We start from the raw sequence: 21,450 nt of genomic DNA, 5'->3' as shown, positions 1-21,450 counted from the left end.
AGAAAATGAAAATAACCTATCTTACCACCTACTGATTACTATATTAACTGTAGAATACTTTTTATTCCATTTTTCCTTCTGTTATATATATGATTATTTTCAAATAGTTTTAAAAGCTTATTTTTTTTTCCTGTAGTATAACTTTCCCCAATTTTTAATGGCTGCATATTTTTCCATCAAGAGGATCTGGCATAGCTTAACACTTTTTTATAGAGACTTCTAAATCTTTCATTAGTGAAAATGACATCCTTGTTGTATATATTCTGCTCAATCATGTCCCTAGCCTTTGAGGCTATTACCAGCATGTGAGTTATAAGCTTTGTAAAGGCTCTATTACCAGTATCTTCCAGAAAGGTTTCACCAACATAGCCTCCATGAGAAGGTAACTGTGTCCTTCACTAAATCTTTATGGATATAATTTAAACCTGACACATTATTAAATTATTAGGTAAAATGACTCAAATAGATAAAACCTATTTTCCTTTCCTGAGTTACTGGTTTGGTTGAATATCTTTCAAGTGGCTACTGCACATTTGTATATTTTCCTGAGTTGATCATATAGTATTTGCCCCTTATTCTCTTTTTTTATTGATTTATAATAATTACTTATCTGGAGGTTCTTTTTTCTTTTGGAAGTGAAATCAAGGCTTAATTTATCTGGTTAAAGTCTTCAAAAAATCTAAATAAAATGAAGGATTTAATAACTAGTGGAGGTTTTAATATCTGTAGTTTTATTAATGTCTTCTCTCTGTTGCTCTTTCATAGTAATATCACTTCACAATGAAATGGAACAACATGGAATTCAAAAATGGAAGCTCTTGGAATCAAATATTTATCACAAAATGAACACTTTCAACTTTAAACATACAATCACTTTTCTCCATACTTAACTCAAAATTAGTAAACAGAATTTTATTCAAACTGTACAAATACCCTTTACATTTAGCCTGAGATTAAGCATGAGAAAGTTCAAGCTGAAGTTAGACTTCATTACCCAAACACTTAAGCATATGAAAATAAAGCTGAGGATGAATATTCGTCAAACATAATTTAAGCATTCCGATGAACTCTGACAATGAATAATGACCCAAACCAAACTTTAAACTTGCTCTGGTCTATATGATCTTCAAGAGTCTAAAAGTACTACTGTTTAATAATGACTTATAAAAGTCTTCAAATGACAAATTATGAAGATATGTCCAGATGCAGAATTTTAGTTCAACATTTGTATAGCTGCTGCTTTGACTAGTATTAAAAAAACAACTTCCCAATTCTTAATATTCAACATGTACTTGAAAAGATGTAGCAGCATGGTATAGTTTATTTTATTATAAATATTAGTACCTGTAGTAAAATATAAAATACAGAGTCTCCCTTTCTCAAATAGTAAGTCTCTGAATGCTTCATTCATCCTTTGGTTTCAAACCTATACAATGCGCTCCTGTGACATTGTAGATTTTGCATCTAGACAGAACACTGTACATCTGTTGGGAAGGAGGGGTGCTGTGGGAATACCAAAGCACCACATCATACGAAGTAAACGCTGAAGCAAAAATACTTTCTGAATATATACTGTACATCATGTAAACAAACATTCATAAGAAGAATCAACACAGGCCAAAATATCATTTTCTAGGAAATCAGAATCTCCTTTCTTTTAAATCACACACGCTGAAGATGCTTTTTGTTAGGAAGAGAATGGAGCCTGTTCCTGTATTTGTTTATGTGCTTAAATATCTTGGAAACAAGTAATTGTTACATTCATTTGCTAACGGTTTGTCCTCTTCGTTGGCTGGCTGTTGCAAACAAGGAATACAGTACTATTTCAGTACCTATGTTTCATGTAAATACTAGCTATGTAATAGATAATGAACTCATTTTTATCAGTCCATATTAATAATATAAATAGATTCAATGAAGCAGTGAATTTAAAAATTTGTGCCGGGGAAACTAGTTGATAATTTGTTTCCAATAAGGCTAGTAGCAAGATAATTACTACAAAGTTAGTCTGAGCTAGTAGTAAACCCCTGATTTAGCGAGCTGAATCAAAGTCTGAAGTTAGGTCATTTTATTTCCTCTATTACTGTGCAAATCTAGAATTTCCTAAGTAAGAGAGAGTGCTGGCAGTCCTGCGATAAGCAAATGAAATACTGCTTAGGTTTCTGAAATGCAGAGATACTATATGAAGAAATCTGAATGTCTTAATGATGGTGTCACAGCAGTGACCTTAGGATTTCCTAAATGAATCAGAAACTAAGACAGACAATTCAATCATCAATCAAAAGCCTACATGTGAAGCAAAAAAAATAAAAGATACAAAATCAAAGACGCATTTTCTGCTATGACCATATGCAGCAGTTTCAAGCTGTATGTCAACCTTGTGTACCAGCAGCAGCCCCCTCTAACAGGAAAAAAGCTTAGTCATGACTGTCCCTCTCTTTTCAAAGCTTCCAGTCTTTGAAGGAGCGCATTTCCAAATGCTTCCCGGTACGCAGGGCTGAGCGTATCCAACAGGGAGTAGACTGTTTCGTGGTAGGGAGTCTGTAAATGATCATCCACCTGGTCGAAAGCATAACCTACCACCTACAAGAAAAATTAATTAAATAATCAGATTTCATCTTGGTACAGAAAGCAAAAAAAAACACAAGTTTTTACATGGTTCATTCTCTAATGACATTATGCATTTCTCAATTAATAGTCAGAATACACATTTTAAATATCCATATAACCTATAATGTTTAAGCAATTTATAACATAAGGAACATCACCAGCAAAATGCTCTCACCAGTTTTTTCTCAAAATTTAAAAGGTTTGATTTACCCACTCTTGATCCTGAAAATCATGAGAAACGCCGGGCTGGAAGAAGCACAAGGTGGAATCAAGATTGCAGGGAGAAATATCAATAACCTCGGATATGCAGATGACACCACCCTTATGGCAGAAAGTGAACAGGAACTAACATGCCTCTTGATGAAAGTGAAAGTGGAGAGTGAAAAAGTTGGCTTAAAGCTCAACATTCAGAAAACCAAGATCATGGCATCTGGTCCCATCATCACTTCATGGCAAACATGGGGAAACAGTGGAAACAGTGTCAGACTATGTTTTGGGCTCCAAAATCACTGCAGATGGTGATTGCAGCCATGAAATTAAAAGACACTTACTCCTTGGAAGAAAAGTTATGACCAACCTAGATAGCATACTGAAAAGCAGAGACATTACTCTGCCAACAAAGGTCCATCTAGTCAAGGCTATGGTTTTTCCTGTGGTCATGTATGGATGTGAGAGTTGGACTGTGAAGAAGGCTGAGCGCCGAAGAATTGATGCTTTTGAACTGTGGTGTTGGAGAAGACTTTTGAGAGTCCCTTGGACTGCAAGGAGATCCAACCAGTCCATTCTGAAGGAGATCAGCCCTGGGTATTCACTGGAGGGACTGATGCTAAAGCTGAAACTCCAATACTTTGGCCATCTCATGCGAAGAGTTGACTCATTGGAAAAGACCCTGATGCTGGGAGGGATTAGGGGCAGGAGGAGAAGGGGACGACAGAGGATGAGATAGCTGGATGGCATCACCAACTCGATGGACATGAGTTTGAGTGAACTCCGGGAGTTGGTGAGGGACAGGGAGGCCTGGCGTGTTGCGATTCATGGGGTCGCAAAGAGTTGGACACGACTGAGCGACTGAACTGAACTGATCCTGAAAATACAGAGTTGAAAAAGCTATACAAAAACAGTATTTCATTTTCATAGTCTAAAACATGTTTCTACTTAATTCTACATATACTGAGGGCCTTTTTATAAAGACACTATAATAATTATATTCACTATAATTAATAATACCATGGGGCTTTTTTATTCTTATTTTAAAAAATTATTTCTGTGTGACTGTGCCGAGTCTTCCTTGCTGTGTGTTTTTTCTAGCTGCAGTCAGCGGTGGCTACTCTCCAGGTCCAGTATGCAGGCTTCTCGTTGTGGTGGCTTCTCTTGCTGCAGAGCACAGCCTCTAGGGCTCCTGGGCTCCAGTAGCTGGAGCACACTGGTTCAGTAGTTGTGGGACACGGGCTTAGTTGTCCCACGGCATGAGGAATCCTCTTAGATGAGGGAAGGAACCTGTGTCCCCTGCATTGGCAAGTGGGTTCCTAATCACTGGACCCTGAGGGAAGTCCCCATTAGTTCATACTTTTATCATTATTTATGTGATTTGGGCTTTTTTTTTTAAAATAGAGTTCTAAAATTTACTTATAGTTTTAAATCTGGTTTATAATTAGTTATAATTAGAAATGCCAGTTTCATGTTGCTAATACATGACTTATCTGCTCAATTCTGTGAGATAAAAGGAAATGTTAACCTGTGTGTGTGTTTTTCCTGTTTGTTTTTTTCTTTAAACACAGCTAAAGCTTTTTTTTTACAACGAGATTATAAGATTTATACCCTGGTTCACCAGCACAGTGTAGGGCAAAATCAACATCAGTTTTGCTGACTTCACTAAAGCTTGTGAATTCCTCATACAACCTCTAATTTTTTATGACATCTACTCAAGCCATAGGAGATGCATGTTTATGCTAGAAACAGAAGCAGTGCTGTTGTTTCTAATGAAAAGCAGAGGCAGACACCTAAGGAAGATGAACTGCACCACTGTGGAACCACACCCTGTCTCAGTCCAGTCTACAGCGTACTATGATTCTGTTTGCTCCTCTCTTATCCCTGATATGTGTGGTCTTCCTGGGAACAGGGATCATGTCTTATTTACATGGTTTGATGTCTAATTTCTGACACAGGATAGTTACTCAATAAATGTCAACTGAATCAGACAGAAAAAAAATAAATATTTGAGTACCTACATGCCAGGTTTTATAACTGACCCAGATCTTTGTGCAAACTTTATTCACATAACGTCCCCAAAATCTTTTTTCAGCTTTTGTTTTAAACCTCCAAGTTACAGATAAAGAAGCAGGGACTCAGACTGACTGACTCACCCAACGTCACTCAAATTCACAAAGATTTCTAACTGTCAACAAAACCTTTCCTACGTCACCAGAATTAAACAGTGCCAGAGAAAATTAATTTACCTAGGGTTATTTATTTCTACTCTTGCTTTACCTATTTCTATTTAAGGTCCACTTCTAAACACTGCAAGTTTTGGGTACAAATTTAGGGATTTAGGAAGGGAAGCATAAAGATTAGTTAATTCCAGGATTATTCTCAAAGCCAAGATGCAGTTGTGTGGGAAATGAGAGTAGTTACAACTCCGGTTTCAACGTAAGTGAGCCTCCACCAGGGGATACACAGAACATGTGACTCACACACATCTTAGGGAAACTGAATCCATTGAAATAAAGAGACGGTCACATGCCTGTCTAATGTATCACGTGACATTCTTACTGGCTTCAACCACGTACTCTACTGCTTCATGATCCTGTGCACCTCTGGGAGAACTACTCTTCATGGATTTACAAACAGAAAAGTCAGAGATCTCTGACCAAGCTTGAAGGCTGTTTATTTATTTAGGATGTACTGTGTGACTTGCAGGATCTCAGTTCCTGACCAGAGGCTGAATTTGGCTATGAAATCGCTGAGTCCTAACCACAGGACTGTGTGGGAGTTGCCAAGGTTAATTAGTAAAGTCAAATAGACATTGGTAACATTAAACTAGACATTTCTAATGTCCATTCCTTTGTTCCACAGGTTAAAAAAAAATTTTTTTTTTTTTTAAACGAGAAGTTGTCCTCAGGTAGTGCTTTCTATTATTCTAAAGTCAGGATTCTGGTTTAAAGGATGCAGAGAGGTCGTTCTGCTAGAAAAGCTTACATGTAATAAATGGAAATTTATTCTTGGAGGCAGAGCATTCTGCTGTGACTTAATTCTGATCTAACAGCTAGTGAATGGTGGAGTCAAGTATGATCTATCTATTTCTCTATGTATGGCTGAGCAGCTTCTGGGATCTTACTTCCCTTACCAGGGATCAAATCCGAGCCCTCAGCAGTGAAAGAGTGGAGTCCTAACCACTGGACCACCAGGGAATTCCTGCTAGTATGTTGTTTTAGTAGAAGAAATATTTATAGGAGGTGGAAGAAGATTCAACACAATGGCTGAAAAATTCATCCAGTGTAGAGAATGCATAATTTTGGTAGACATGCTTAGCAAGAGATAAGAAATCAGTTTATTTGGGGGAAGACAGTTACAACAAAATACTCAGAATCAAATCTGTTTTTTTTTCCCCCCAAAATCCATTCTTATGTTGACTGAAAGACTTCAGAATTAATAAAAAAAATTCTTAGGGGAAAGAAAAAAAAAATTTTTCTTAAAAAAAAAAAAAAAAAAATCTTGGAAGCTACTGGGTGTCAAGTTCTCACCTAAAACTCTTTCTCATTCCCTGATTCCTGAACCTTTTGGATCAAACGGTAAAGATGTTTTTGTTTTTTTTTTTCCTAAAGGGAAAAGGGACTTACCCTGAGCCCTGCTTCAGTGAGCTCCAGGCAGTATCTGTTCCTTTCTCTTGTTTCCACATTGATATAGGCCACATCGTCTGCACAGCGCAGGGTTTTTGAGACAAACATGGTGTTAACAGCAAAGAGAACATCATTTACAACTGCTTCGGCTTCCAGCCTCATGTCTTTCATATCAGTTCCTTCAAAGCCATTAAGCTCAGCCTCTTCTTCAAATCCTGACACGCCGCTCAGCTCCATGGGATTACAGTCTGTTTCCATTCTGCAGAAAACCGGGTATGAAACAGGCTTATAAAAAGATATTCACACATTAATATTTGATTAAAAAGCAGTTGTGCTTTGCACCTGCCATTTATTAGAAAATATCATAATAAGCTAACAATTTTTAGTGAAAATATTGCCTAAAACCATTTTCAGTAGTTTTTCATAGCAAAACTACAGACACTTATAGGTTAAAAAAAAAAATCTCTTCTCCACTTCTTCCCAAAAGGTTAACCCCATACTGGTAAGAATTCAGAATATTAATTTTTAGCTATGTCAAACAATGCCAATGTAAAAATCTTAGTACCTGTTTCTTTACAAATGTGAAGGATATTTAGAACTGGATTGCTGAGTCAAAGTACATGCTCATTTTAACCTTCAATAGATACTGCTGATCCACCTTCAAAAAAGGCTGCATGATTGATACTCCACCGACAGAGTATGAGGGACTGAGTTCTTTTTCACGGCACCCTTTCCAACTCTTTTTAATATTTGCCAGTGTGAGAGACAAACAATATGCATTTCTTTGATTAAACAACTTTTGGGCTATTTATAAGATTTTTTTAAAGGTGTTTTTTATGGTATATTTTTAGTTCCAAGATCATATAGCTGTGAAAAAAACAAAACAAAACAGAAATGGTAATGACCTGAAGTTGCCTCAAGTCAGAGCTTAAGTCTTTACCTGCTACAGGACACTCTCAGTAGTTCCTTTTGTGACTTCTGGATTTGGGGTTTTGCCTAAGAAGCAACCTGCCCCATTCCATGATTACACTTTAAAGCCCTCTAAATCATCTTCTGAATTCTCATTCTCTATCTCTATAGTTAACTCTCTGATTGGTCTGGAATTTATTCTGTATAGCTTTATTTTCCAAGTGGACAGCCTACTGTCCCAACACCACCCTTTTTTTTTTTTTTAACTGGTTGCTTGAATTGGCTCATATATTATACTTTCAAAAATATTATTTTCTGTGTTTACTTGATCCAGTATTATTGCCAGTCTGCTTCTGCCTCTCTCTTCTGTGACTTGTGGAACAGTTGAGGACTGTTAAAAATTCAAAATATATGAATAAGAAAAGTGAATAAATGTGAGACTGCTTTGGAATGTAAAAACAGCTTTTCAGAATAAGATATAATTTCTTTTCACCAGTAGACTTTATGAAAGTAAATTAAGATTTTATTTTTCTTATATGGATTAAGCATCCACCGACCTAACTATAGGACGATTCTTCAACTTGCTAACGAACATTTATTTGTACTGTTTGTCTATTACTTTACAATTTCCACCCCTTTTCCTAAAGTTACCAACTTGTGCTCTACTCGTGTAATGTTCAAAATCAGTGGTTCTCAACTGTGGCAGAAACCCCATCTCACAGACACTGAATCAAAACCTCTGGGAGATATTTCTGGGTATTTTTTCAGAGTTTCTGGGTGATTCTACTGTCAGGCCAATGCTCTGAATTATTAGCAAACCTCTTAAGGGACTAGAGTTTCCATAACTGCAGGTTATTTGCATATTGTAAAAGTCAAAACTATTTGCTAAAGACAGTTTATGATAAACTATGTGAAGCTATTTCAAAAAACTACTTAGCAAATGTACAAATAATATAATCCTTCAATCCTATTTCAAGTAATGATATGTTGTAACTGGCCCTTTATCTTGTTTCCTACAACACTTGACAGAATTAGTCACTAACAATACAAGTTAATTATAAATTTATCAATTATTGCTAGAAGAATTTGTCAGATAACTGAAATCTCACATTGACTTACTACATATGAAAGTGAAAATATTTGATTTTCTAAAAATCTCTCCCTTCTCTAGAAATAATCATTATATTCCTTAATATTATACTTGGTTTTACGTATAAGAAATAAGCCCATTTTATTTATTTTTTTACAAAGTCAGGTTTGAAGATTTTGAAACATGCCTGTCTACTATAAATCTCTTAATATCCTGAATGCCACACATCTTTATTTTGCTCAAGTAATCAAGTATCTCAATTACAGATGTCAGAAATAATAACTTACATGAAAAAGATGTTTACATGAGAAAGCTTGACAAGAGCCAAGCTTTTAAAGAGTCTAATTCATTGCAACTAGGACCACAAGGACACGGAAAGCTGAAGACTCCAGTACTAGAATGTAAGAAATCCTCACAGGCCAGTAAAGCAGGTCATCAAACTGTTGTGGAGTAATTAGTACCAAGGGGGCAAAAAAAGAGAAAGACACCTTTCCCAAGACTGTGAACTTTTAGATGTTTCTCTGAAATGCTTCTGAATGATGCATAAAAGAGCAGACATATCCAGAACTTTCGATGATACATATAAATCGATAGATTTTCATATTGAAGCATTATAGAAGTTAATAATATCTTAAGCTATCATTATTTTAAGGTATTCTTACAATTATCTTTTGTTGGTTATGACAAGCTTTTGATTATTCATCAATATCATTTCCCCTTCCAAACAGTACCCAGATTTTCCAAGGGGAATTATATTACCTCCCCTTCCCCTATTGAGTAGAGTAACCAAGAAATTTGAGCAAGATTGACCCCAATCCCATTTGAAGACTGTCCTGAACTTCACACACAGAAATCTTCCCAGTCACTTTCACGCAGACTAGTTCGCAGCACCTGGCCCCGGCTGCTCCTGGTACGCACCCCAAGATGAGGGAAATCTGAGGATGATGCTGACAATGGGAAGAGAACAGAGGCAAGAGATGCACAGAGAAACTAAGCCCGAGCCCTGATGCTGCCCAGTCTTTGCACTTTTTAGTTAGTGCAGCCAATAAATTCCTGTTACTTTACTGGTAACTGAAAGCATACTGAATTAGGAGCCTCCCCCAAATGAAAAGCACTCATAACCCAGCTCTTCAACAGCTTTATAGAGAGGTTTAAAAAAACACCCCAAAAACCTGAGCCCTGGGCTTCCCTGGTAGCTCAGCGGTAAAGCATCAGCCTGCCAATGCAAGAGACTGGGGTTTGATCCCTGATCCGGGAAGACCCCACACGCCACGGAGCAACTATGCTAGCGTGCCACGAGTACCAAGCCTGTGCTCTAGAGCCCAGGAGCCACAGCTACTGAGCCCACGCACCTCAACTACAAAGCCTGTGTGCACAGAGCCCGTGCTGCACAAGAGAAGCCACCACAATGAGAAACTCACGCACCACAACTAGAGAGAAGCCACTGTTCGCCACAACGAAAGAAATGCCTGCTTGGCAATGACGACCCAGCACAGCCAATAAATAAATTTTAAAAAATATTTTTTAAAAAAGAAACCCTGATATTTTTGTGCCTGTTATGTAGAAAGTGCTTAGTGAAAACTTTGTAGAATGTGAGTATCAACATGTGTATTAGTTTCCTATTGCTGCTGTTAACAAATTACCACACTTAGTGACTTAAAACACAAATTCTTACGATTCTGGAAGTGTGAAATCTAAAATCAAAGTGTTGGCAGGGCTACAGTCTTTCTGGAGCCTTCGGGGGAGAATGTTTCCTTGCCTTTCCAGCTTCCAGAAGTCGCCTGCATTTCTTGGCTGCTGGCCCCTTCCTCCGCGCTCAGAGCACACCGCTTCAGTCTCTGATCGTGGCCATACCTCCATTTTCTCCTGTGCTCCCTTTTATAAGGACCTTCGTGATTGATTATAGTGGGCCCAGCTGAACATCCAGCATATTTCCCCGTCCGAGGCTTAGGGTTGCTGCTGCTGCTGCTAAGTCGCATCAGTCGTGTCCGACTCTGTGCGACCCCATAGAGGGCAGCCTACCAGGCTCCTCTGTCCCTGGGATTTCCCAGGCAAGAGTACTGGAGCGGGGTGCCATTGCCTTCTCCGAGGCTTAGGGTTAAGGAACTACAAAGTTCCTCTTGTCATAACAAGTAATATAGTCAGTTTCTGGGGACTAGGACTAGGACGTGGACATCTTTGCGGGGGCAGGGGGGGTCGTTATTATCCTGCCTATCATTGTCCATATCCTATAAGCAGGGAAAGGAGTATACAGGTAGGCAAAGAGTCTTCATTTCCTGACTTTCCTTTTTGGAACAGTCATAAGTTACTTTCAAAAGGAGTACTTGTCCAGTCCACTGCCTTCTTTGGGAAGGTTCCTTACTCACAGGATTCATGATCTGTATTCTGTTAACTCCAGCACCATAATCACAGAGAAACGTACTGGGGACGCCTGTTTTATTTAAAAGCAATATTTCGAGGCTGGTAAGGGGTTTATGTATTGTCCTGAATCAGGAGCTCTGTTCAATTACCTGATGTGGATGGTGACTGGCTCATCCAACCAGATCCTCTCTAGAGGAGTGAACACAGAGCCCAAAACCACGAACTCGGTGTGTGACAGGAGCCGCAGAAGCACGGCAGGGAGCCTCGTGGACGGGGCACTGGAGGAGAGGCTTCCACATTTTCATCATGCATCCCAGTAACTACAGGTGTTTGGAGCAGGTACCTCATTATATGTGTATTTATTTATATATACTACCACAATTAGCCTATCAAAACACAGAAACATGAATTTTCATATTTCTACCTTCTCTTTAAATTCATATTTCTATGTTTTGAGTTCTTTACTTGTGCTAACACAGTAGCTACCAGGCATATGTGGCTTCTACTCACTTGAAGTCTTGCAAGAGTGACTGAGGAACTGAATTTCAAATTTTATTTAATTTTCATTCATTTAAATTTAAAAAGCCAGTGGCTACTGTATCAGGTAGCACAGGACTAGGCCTCTGTGAATACTTGTGGATAATACAATGAATTTGTTGTTGTTCAGTTGCTAAGTCCTGTCTGACTCTGTGACCCCATGGACTGCAGGATGCCAGGCTCCTCTGTCCATTCTCTCCTGGAGTTTGCTCAGATTCATGTCCATTAAGTTGGTGATGCTAACCATCTCATCCTCTGTCATCCCCTTCTCCTTCTGTCTTCAATTTCTCCCAGCATCAGGGTCTTTTCCAATGAGTTGGCTCTTCACATCAGGTGGCCAAAGTATTGGAGCTTCAGCTTCAGCATCAGTCCTTCCAATGACTAATCAGGGTTGATTTCCTTTAGGATTGACATTGTTGAAAAAAATCAATAGACATAAGGTACTAAATTCAGCTTATTTTATACATGAGTAGCAAGATTTGGAAACAAGCATGTTAGAAAATCTATCTTAGCTATTCTATGGAGGGAAATTAACCACCAGCGTTTCAAATGGTAAAAACTAATGAATTACTTCTAGTTTTTATTCTTGTCAATTTAGACTCTATGTATCCAGCATTTTTCTAAGCCTTAGAAGATTAATTAAATACGTTTACTGGTAGTTCACAGCCTCATTTGGGATATATGACAAGCACATCAAACATGTACACAAATATTAATGCCGTATACATGCAACATAAGAAATGTATAATTAGAGAACACAATGATATGCCTTGGTCCTACTACAAACTTAGCACTAAACATGTATAAACTTGGGCTGGCCATACAACCTCAAAGGGTTCATGGTTTTCTTGTTTATAGAACAAGGGGGAATGAACAGGAAATTCTTGACTGGTTTTGATAGCTCTGACATTCCATGATTTACTACATAATTGTTAGTTACTATGGAGCTTGACTCATGAAAGAGGTCAGTCAAAACTGGGCTCGAATGAGCGCAGATGAAGAGATATTAATAGGCAGAGAAGACTTAAGAGTTGTGAAGGATTCTTCGGAGGGAACAATGCATTACCAAAATCCAGGGAGTGCCAGGAACTGTAAGCAAACTAACTTAGGTAGCCTACAACAAGGAAAGTGCTGAGAGTAGTTAATGTGAATGACCCAATTTGAGAGGGAGCTAATACCTAAAGCAACAGAATCTGATTTTGATATAATCGGCTGTTTTAAGCTCTTGACAATGGGAAGAGCGGTGTCTTTAAAGCAGGTTTCCTGTAAGCAGCAAATAGTTTGGTCCTGCTTTTTCAAACTGATAATTCTACTTTTAATTGGACTGTTTAGACCATTTATGTTTAATATGATTACTATGATTGATGTGGTTACTATCTCTTTTGTTCTCTATCTGTCCCACCTGTACCTTATTTCCTTTTCCTTATTTTTCTACTTTTGAACTGATCACTTTTTAGGATTCTATTTTAAACCTATTGATGGCTTTTAACTCTTTGAATGTTTTTGGTGGTTGCTTTAGAGTTTACAGAATACATCTTTAACTTATAATATCTTCAACTGTTCTTTTAATTTAGAATTAACTTCTTAGTTTTTATTAAAAAAAATTTATTTTTATCTGCGCTCATTTTTTACTCTTTTCCTCTTTGTGTTTTACTTTGAACAGTTTCTGTTGCTATGTATTCACATTCTTTTCTAATCTTTTTTTTTTGGCAGTATCTAATCTCTTCTACTTGGGTCCGTCTTAAAAAACAACACAATTTCCATGTCTCTTCTTAATTTGTTCAATCTTTTCTCTATTTTTTGAACATGTGGAACAATTGTAATAAATGTTTTAATGTCATGGATCTTTCTGGGTTAGTTTCAACTGATAGTTTTTCTAGTTGTTATGGGTTGTATACTGCTCTATTTAACTTATATGCAGAGTACACCATGAGAAACGCTGGACTGGAAGAAACACAAGCTGGAATTGAGATTGCCGGGAGAAATATCAATAACCTCAGATATGCAGATGACACCACCCTTATGGCAGAAAGTGAAGAGGAACTAAAAAGCCTCTTGATGAAAGTGAAAGAGGAGAGTGAAAAAGCTGGCTTAAAGCTCAACATTCAGAAAATGAAGATCATGGCATCCGGTCCCAACACTTCATGGGAAATAGATGGGGAAACAGTGGAAACAGTGTCAGACTTTATTTTTTTGGGCTCCAAAATCACTGCAGATGGTGACTGCAGCCATGAAATTAAAAGACGCTTACTCCTTGGAAGAAAAGTTATGACCAACCTAGATAGCATATTCAAAAGCAGAGACATTACTTTGCCGACTAAGGTCCGTCTAGTCAAGGCTATGGTTTTTCCTGTGGTCATGTGTGGATGTGAGAGTTGGACTGTGAAGAAGGCTGAGCGCCAAAGAATTGATGCTTTTGAACTGTGGTGTTGGAGAAGACTCTTGAGAGTCCCTTGGACTGCAAGGAGATCCAACCAGTCCATTCTGAAGGAGATCACCCTAGGATTTCTTTGGAAGGAATGATGCTAAAGCTGAAGCTCCAGTACTTTGGCCACCTGATGCGAAGAGTTGACTCATTGGAAAAGACTCTGATGCTGGGAGGGATTGGGGGCAGGAGGAGAAGGGGACGAGGAGGATGAGATGGCTGGATGGCATCATAGACTCAATGGACGTGAGTCTGAGTGAACTCCGGGAGATGGTGATGAACAGGGAGGCCTAGCGTGTTGCGATTCATGGGGTCGCAAAGAGTCGGACACGACTGAGCGACTGAACTGAACTGAACTGCTCTTTACATGCCTGATATTTTTGACTGGATGCCAGATTTCACGGATTTTTACCTTGTATTTGCTGGATATATATTTTTTATTCCTATAAATATTATTGAGCATTGCTCTGGGATGCAGTTATCTGTGAAAAGCTTGATCCTTTCAGGTCCTGCTTCTAGGCTTTTTAAAGCAGCAGCAAAACTGATTTAGTCTCTGGTTAACTGTTTCCCCACTGTGGTGGTAAAACCTTTTTGGGTATTCTACCTGATGGTCTATGAATTATGAGATTTTTTTTCATTTTGGGTGAGAGGAACTGTAACTATTGCTGGTCCTGTTTGAACTCTGAAAATTCCTCTAATTCTTCTGGGTAGCTTCTTCACACCTAGCTGTTGATCAGTGTGTTTAGCTGCAGACTGGAGGGGATCCTCTGTATATATCCATGGCACTCACTAAGAAGCTCTCTACCATCTAGTACTCTTCCCAAGCTGCCTGCCCTTCCTGGACTCCTAGCTTCTTATCTTCAATTCAGGCAGACTCCTGGGTTCTACCTGGGCTTCTCCTTCCAAGGCCATGCTTAGAAATTCTCTCCAGGCATCACTGTCCTTCGCTGCTTAATGTCCAAAATCTTAAAACCATTGTTTCACGTATTTCTGCCCACTGTTTTGATTCAGGTGGAAGGGTAAATCTGGTCCCTGTCACTTTATCTTAGCCATACGTAGAATCCTGTTACCCAGTTTTGAGCTAATTTTGCAATCTTATTTTTAAATTTTTATTTATTTATTTGGCTGTACTGGGTTTTAGGTGGGGCATGCAAACCCTAATTGTGGCATGTGGGATCTAGTTTCCTAAGCAGGGACTGAACCCAGGCCCCCTGCATCAGGAGCTTACAGTCTTAGCCACTGGACTTCCAGGGAAGTCCCTGCAGTCTTGTTTAATCAGTTCTTCTTTCATTGATTTTCATCTCTCTTGCCTTTGAATCAACTTTACCATCTTGTTTGTTGTTTCATCAATGAGTCAATTATATTTTTGACACATGCTTACTATATATTTGTATAAGACCCATACTATTTTACTTAAAAAACTGTAAGGTGGAGTTAACTATATCCTGCTTCCTTAGAATTTGTTTTGATACTGCTGTACATATCATACTTCATGGCAAATGGAGGTCTGTGGTATGACTATCATGAGCACAGTGTCTGGCATAAAGCAGGTCTTCACTGAATACTTTCTGAATGAATAAACCAAAGAAAAAGTACTTTCTGCTTCTCAAGCTATAGTACTTAAGTTAGCTCCATGACATGGGGCAAAAAGCTACAGGATAAACATGGTAGACACTTTTGGAAATACGTATCACTGTTAAAGTAACAATATTATGAAGTTTGATGCAAAATTGCCTAAAATTTTATAGCAAATGGCAGTTTCAAGCCATGTCCTCTCTAAGTTGGGCTTCCCTGGTGGCTCAGCGCAATGAATCCGCGTGCCAATGCAGGAGACACGGGACAGTCCCTGGGTCAGGAAGATCCCTGGAGAAGGCAATGGCAACCTTCTCCAGGATTCTTGCCTGAGAAATCCCATGGATAGAGGAGCTTGGCAGGCTACAGTCCATGGGGTTGCAAACAGTCAGATATGACTTGGCAACTAAACAATGACAACAAAGCTAGTTTAACCTTTATTTTCCATAACACATAACATTTAATGTTTTCAAGAGCTCTGAGATGTCTATTTTGAAATTAAAATTTAAATCAGTATCACTTGCAGCATTACGAACACACAGTACTTGTAATTTAGATAAAACGGCTTATTTTTCCATTTATACACTCATTTATAAAATTACTCTGCACCCTACTTTCAACAAAGACACACATACACAACCCAGTAATAATAAAAAATCAAGCCAAGTGCTTCAGATGATTAAGGAAGAAGGTGAGGTAAAGAAATACATAGTGTTCGTTTGAGAAGTGTTTTTTTTCTCTTAAGATTTAATTTAATTAGGCAGCTCATGAATCAGGCAGAATTCCATCTGGCAACAAGAAGTATACTCCTGGAGAACTTTTTTTAAACTGTAAATAAGCAACCAAACTACAACCCCATAAACAACCTTTCCTTCAAAACAAGCAACTAAATGATTTCTAAAAAAAGACTAAAAAAATGAATGCTTAACCACCAAAACCAAGATAACACTGGGAGCTAGCTTTTTGTTTCTATATAACCCTCTAGGTTATATAGAGGATTGGTAGTGTATTTAATATAAGGTACATTCTAGCTAAAAGAGATATAGACATATCTAAAGAGATAGAGAAACAGAAAACCTCTTTGTTTTCCATTTAAAATCTGGCTGTCTACCAGACTCTGGGCAATATTCTGTTGCCAGCACCTTCAAAAATTGGAATACCTTACAGGTGATTTTAATCTGGTACATTGCATCACCTTGCATAAAATTTCCAAATGATTCCTTATAACATCATACATAAATTATTTAGGAACCAGCTCTTACTTCATCTGTTGGTTTATTTGGGGGCTGTGTTAGTAGTTTGGGGAGAATTCATGAAACTAGTTATCAAGATATCTAAGACCAAGATATCAAGATCACAAAGTTCTTTATTCTCTACTTCTTAATTCAGTAGACTTTGTTTCATCACAAATTTACAGCATCAAAGAGCCAGCAAAAGACTGTAGATTTTTCCTTGATGGCAAAAGAATGGGCCTAGAAAGAGTCATATATACAGCATAATAAAAGAACAGGGCCAGAATGATTTCAAGGCAGTATACAGACATGAAACTTATATTTTGAAAGAAAGTTTGATTTTTCAGTTGCCATTACAACAGTCAGCTGAGGGCTAGAATGTAGTATCTTAATCATGATCACAGTTGACCCTTGAACAACACAGGTTTGAATTGCACATGTCTACTTATGTGCAGATTTATTTTCAATAATAAATACTGCAGTACTACATAATCTGTGCTGAGTGAACTGGCGAATGTGCAACTGTATATTTAGAGAACTGACTGTAAGTTATGGGTGAATTTTGAATTTTGGGCGGGTTGGTGTCCTTAACCACAGTGTTGTTCAACGGTCAACTCTACTTTCATTTGTATCACACAGCACAGTCTGGAAAAATCCTGTTGTGAACAAGAAGTGGCCACATAGTGTGACGGTTAAAGGGCTCTTCTGAACAGACTGATCAGGGCTAGAATCTCAGCTCTGTCACTTATTCAGAGACTTGGGGAAAGAGATATCAATCCCTCTAGTCACACATTCCTCCTCCCCAAAATGAAGCCAACAAGAGCATCTACCTTAAAGGGATCCCGACAGGACTAAATGAGTGAAAATGCGGAAAGCGCTTAGCATGGTACTGGGCACAGGAAGCAACAAATATTATATTAACTATTATACATTAAAAATAAAAGCACTTACATATCTTTAAAGAAGAAAGATTGACCTTTTTTAAAAAGTAAAAATATTTATCTGGCTGCGCAGGTCTTAGCTGCAGCATGTGGGATCTAGTTCTCTGACCAGGATCATACCTGGGCCCTCCACACTGGGAGCTTGGAGTCTTAGCTACTGGACCACCAGCGATGTCCCAAGATTGACCTTTGACCGAAGCTCTTTGACTCCAAGTTCAGGGCTCCTTGGGCTTCCCTGGTAGCTCATTCGGTAAAGAATCTGCCTGCGATGCAGGAGACCTGGGTTCAAGCCCTAGGTCGGGAAGATCCCCTGGAGAAGAGAATGGCAACCCGCTCCAGTATTCTTGCCCGGAGAATTCCACGGACAGAGAAGCCCGGTCACAAAAGAGTTGGACACGACTGATTGACTATCACTTCCACTTTCAAGGCTCTTCACAGTGTGTGGAGTGGCTATGGCTTTGGCCTTTTACGGCTCTGAGAAGCATGTGACATGGAACACTACCATCTTACTCCTGTCACCACAGGCACAAGTCTTCAAGGCCAAAATCATCTCAGCTTTTCTTTTATTTTACATGTTAACATGGATTCCTTGCAAGGATGATTTTTTTGTCATGACCATTCAGCCTCTGGTATGTAGCCTCTGACCTGTTATTACAATGTTTGGTTGCTAATTACTTCATCAACCTCAATTAATGATTAACTGTTAACATTTTGTGATAGTTCTTTGTCTTTGATAAAACATAAAACGCTGTTAGGATAAGTTTGTACCCTATTTGAACTAGAGGTAGAATTAACGACAGATCTTAAACCTTAACAATTTATGCTGAATTTCTCCCAGAAAGCATAAAATGGACCCAGCAACACACTTAACACTCTGAAAACAGTATGTTTGTTTTTACAAAATCTCCCAGTTTTTATTTTCCTATTCTGATATTTGAAATTTCACACATTCTGTGGACAGTCTGAATGTAATTCTATATTCCAAAAAGAAATCAATTATTTAACATTTCAATTTGAAAAGTAAACTCTGTCCATTCATCAAAAGTCTGGTTTAAAACTCCCCAAATCTTAACTCCCTGTCAGGCTGGCTCCTGCACTTTCCTATTATTTTGTTTACTCTCCTTTTATGGGAAGCATTATCATTATTCATAAGTACAGGTTCTTATCTTTCAAATATATCCAGAATCCAACTGTTTTTTCCCATCTTCACTTTTACCGCTCTCATCCAAGCCACTGTCACTTCTGCCGGAAAGTGAAAGTCACTCAGTCGTGTCCAACTCCTCACGCGACCCCATGGACTTATGCAGACCATGGAATTCTCCAGGCCAGAATACTGAAGTGGGCAGCCGTTCCCTTCTCCAGGGGATCTTCCCAACCCTGAGATAGAACCCAGGTCTCCTTCATTGCAGGCAGATTCTTTACCAGCTGAGCCACAAGAGATGCCCTAGATCATTGCAATATCTTTCAAACTGGCCTTGCTTTTTCATCTCTGGGCCTCTTACCTCCATGTACGTCTATTCCCAACACAGCAGTCAGCACGATCCTGTGAAGACTTTAGCCAGGTTATGGTACTTCTTTCCTCAAATCCATTCACTGACTGAGTAAAAAGGCAAAGTCCCTATAGAGACTGCCCCCTCACCCCCAAGCCTCCAGCTTCTCCTTTTTCCCTCACTACCTCCCGATGTTCCTTGTGCTCGCTAAGCATCTCTTGCCCTAGGGCCTTGCACTCTATTCCCCCTGCCTGGAAAACTCTTCCTGGCATCACTTACCTTGCTCCCCAGCTTTCCCTAAGTCTCTGCCAAAATGTTACCTATTAAACAAGGAAGGCTTTCCCTTATCCCCTATATAAAAGTGGCAAATCTATCTCCTCTCCTTTATATTATTTTTTTTCTATAGCATTTACTACTGCATATATTTGTTGTTTGCTTCCCCTCCCTTCAATAAAATGTGAGCACTCCATGAGGGCAGGGACTTAATCTGGTCACTGCTGTATCCCCCAGCACCTAGAACAATCCCTGGCACACAGTAGACAATCGATAAAATATTTACTGAATAAAGGAATGCCCCCTTCACTATGGATCACAGCTCCCTGAATTCCTCTGTACCTTCTTAATTCATACATTCATTTTCACATGCTCATCTTACTTCCTCCAGTCTGTGGAGTCTTCTTCGAGTCTGTATTCGTGACCACACATTTTTCCATGTTACTCCTGATTTAAATAAAAATAACGGGTATCTTCCCATTATTTTGGCTCAGTGGTCAAGAACCTGCCTGCCAACGCGGGTTCGATCTCTGGGTCGGGAAGATCTGGAGGAGATGGCAACCACTCTACTATTCTTACCCGGAGAATCCCATGGACAGGGAAGCCTGGCGTGCTGCAGTCCATGGGGCCCTGTCCATGGGGTAGCAAAAGAGAGGGACGGGAGCGACTAAACAACAACAATCGGGACCCTACGGAAATCGTTTAAGCATCCTAACAATCTCTGGGGATAAGATATTACTAATATGCTTAAGAAGAGGGCGTCAGAGGATGAGAAGGTGGATGGCATCACCGATGCAATGGACATGAACTTGGGCAAACTTCGGGAGATGGTGAGGGACAAGCAGGCCTGGCGTGCTGCATGCAGTCCATGGGGTCGCAAAGAGTCGGACACGACTGGGCGACTGAACAACAATAACAACACGCTTAAAGTTGGCAAAGACTCAGACAGGGCGGGCGGTGGCCGGTTCAAGGGGCCTCTTGAACAGACGCCGGGCACAAGATTCTAACCCGGGACACCTGGCTTTCGGGCCACCGAACACCGAACGACACACGCAGGCCTCCTCGGGGTGGACCAAGTTTCGAGTCGGCTCCGCCTCTGCAGGAGTTGCCTCCTAAAAGGCAGAAACACGATTGCGCAGACTGCCAGACCAGCACAAGTACTTTTGCTCAGGTCTCCGCGGGGTCGGAAGGCTTTGGCATGGATCCGAGAAAGCGGTTCTGCCCACAAACGCCTCGGAAACTCAAGTTTTTGGGTGTGTGCTGGCGCAGCACACCGAGGGATGAATAAAGCGCCTTGGAAGCTGCAAGCCACCAGACAAGACGGTACAGAAGAGGAAGCTTCGGAAAACAATACCTGGACGAGGCGGGCGACGAATAACTTGCTGACAACGGGCACTGGTCAATAACTGGGGGTAGGGTTGAGGGTGGGGGAGGGCAGGGATGCTCCCGAGAGGCTGCAGCCCTTCCCCGGGGAACCGGCGGCGCCCCGAGCGCCCGTTTCCTGGATCCGAGTCTAAGGTGAGCGGGAACGGCCCAGGCCAGAGCCGTCCCCAGAGCCCCCTCAGCCCGGGCACAGGACCCCCTTCTGCAAGGCGTCCCCTCACGGCCTGGTTCTCCGCGCCCCGTCCCCCACAGAAGGCCCTCGGCTCATCCCCGAAGACCGCCCGGTCGGTCTGCCGGTTGCCAGACGCCCGCCCACAGCCCCCAGCCCGCTCACCTGCGCGTCCCAAGTCCTCCGTCTCCTCCCTCCCCCGGCGTCTGGAACCGACCCGCGGCCCCGCCCCCTGCCCTCCCTGCCCTCGCCCCGCCCCCTCGGAGCCGGAACTGCTCCCTTCCGGGCCCTTTTCCCCGCCTCCCCGGACCCCCAGTGTGGCGTCACTTCCGCCTGTGCCCGGCGGCGCGCAGGCTGTCGGGGTCTCGCGCACGCGCCGCGCCGGGAGCGTCCCAGAGCCGGGAGCGCGCGCTCCGCGGATGACAACAAATTCGTCGCGCGGCCGCTGTGGAGGTGTCCGCCTCACCGTGGCCTCAGGCCCTGCCGTCTCCCGGCGTGCTCTCTTGTACCCTCTTTCTAGTGCCGAAAAGGACCCTCCTCGGAACCGCCCCCCCCCCGGGCTTGGGGCTAACGGGGACTCCTCCGCGACTTGTCCCCGCCAGGCCTAGCGCGAGCGGCGCCG

At 40.6% G+C, this 21,450-nt stretch overlaps 1 protein-coding gene across 1 annotated transcript; it reads right to left on the bottom strand.

Annotated features, from left to right (window-relative positions):
* Positions 1 to 825: 825 nt before the first annotated feature.
* On the bottom strand, positions 826 to 21,017 carry GSKIP (GSK3B interacting protein). The gene is made up of 3 exons (XM_052659961.1): positions 20,994 to 21,017; positions 6,447 to 6,705; positions 826 to 2,583 (listed from the first exon to the last, which is right to left on the bottom strand). The coding sequence occupies exons 2-3, from the start codon at positions 6,702 to 6,704 to the stop codon at positions 2,422 to 2,424; spliced, it is 420 nt and encodes a 139-aa protein (XP_052515921.1). The 5' UTR covers position 6,705; positions 20,994 to 21,017; the 3' UTR covers positions 826 to 2,421.
* Positions 21,018 to 21,450: the final 433 nt, after the last annotated feature.

The sequence above is a fragment of the Budorcas taxicolor genome, chromosome 21, assembly GCF_023091745.1.
Source record: "Budorcas taxicolor isolate Tak-1 chromosome 21, Takin1.1, whole genome shotgun sequence".
NCBI lineage: Eukaryota > Metazoa > Chordata > Mammalia > Artiodactyla > Bovidae > Budorcas > Budorcas taxicolor.
The sequence above is the reverse complement of the archived record's forward strand: the minus strand, read 5'-3'. Positions and strand labels throughout refer to the sequence as shown.

Bases quoted from the DNA above. Each gene is read 5' to 3' on its own strand.
- GSKIP (XM_052659961.1), bottom strand. From the start codon at position 6,704: ATGGAAACAGACTGTAATCCCATGGAGCTGAGCGGCGTGTCAGGATTT. The intron at 2,584-6,446 runs GTAAGTCCCTTT...TTTTTCTTGTAG, and splicing joins TCACTGAAGCAGGGCTCAGG to GTGGTAGGTTATGCTTTCGA.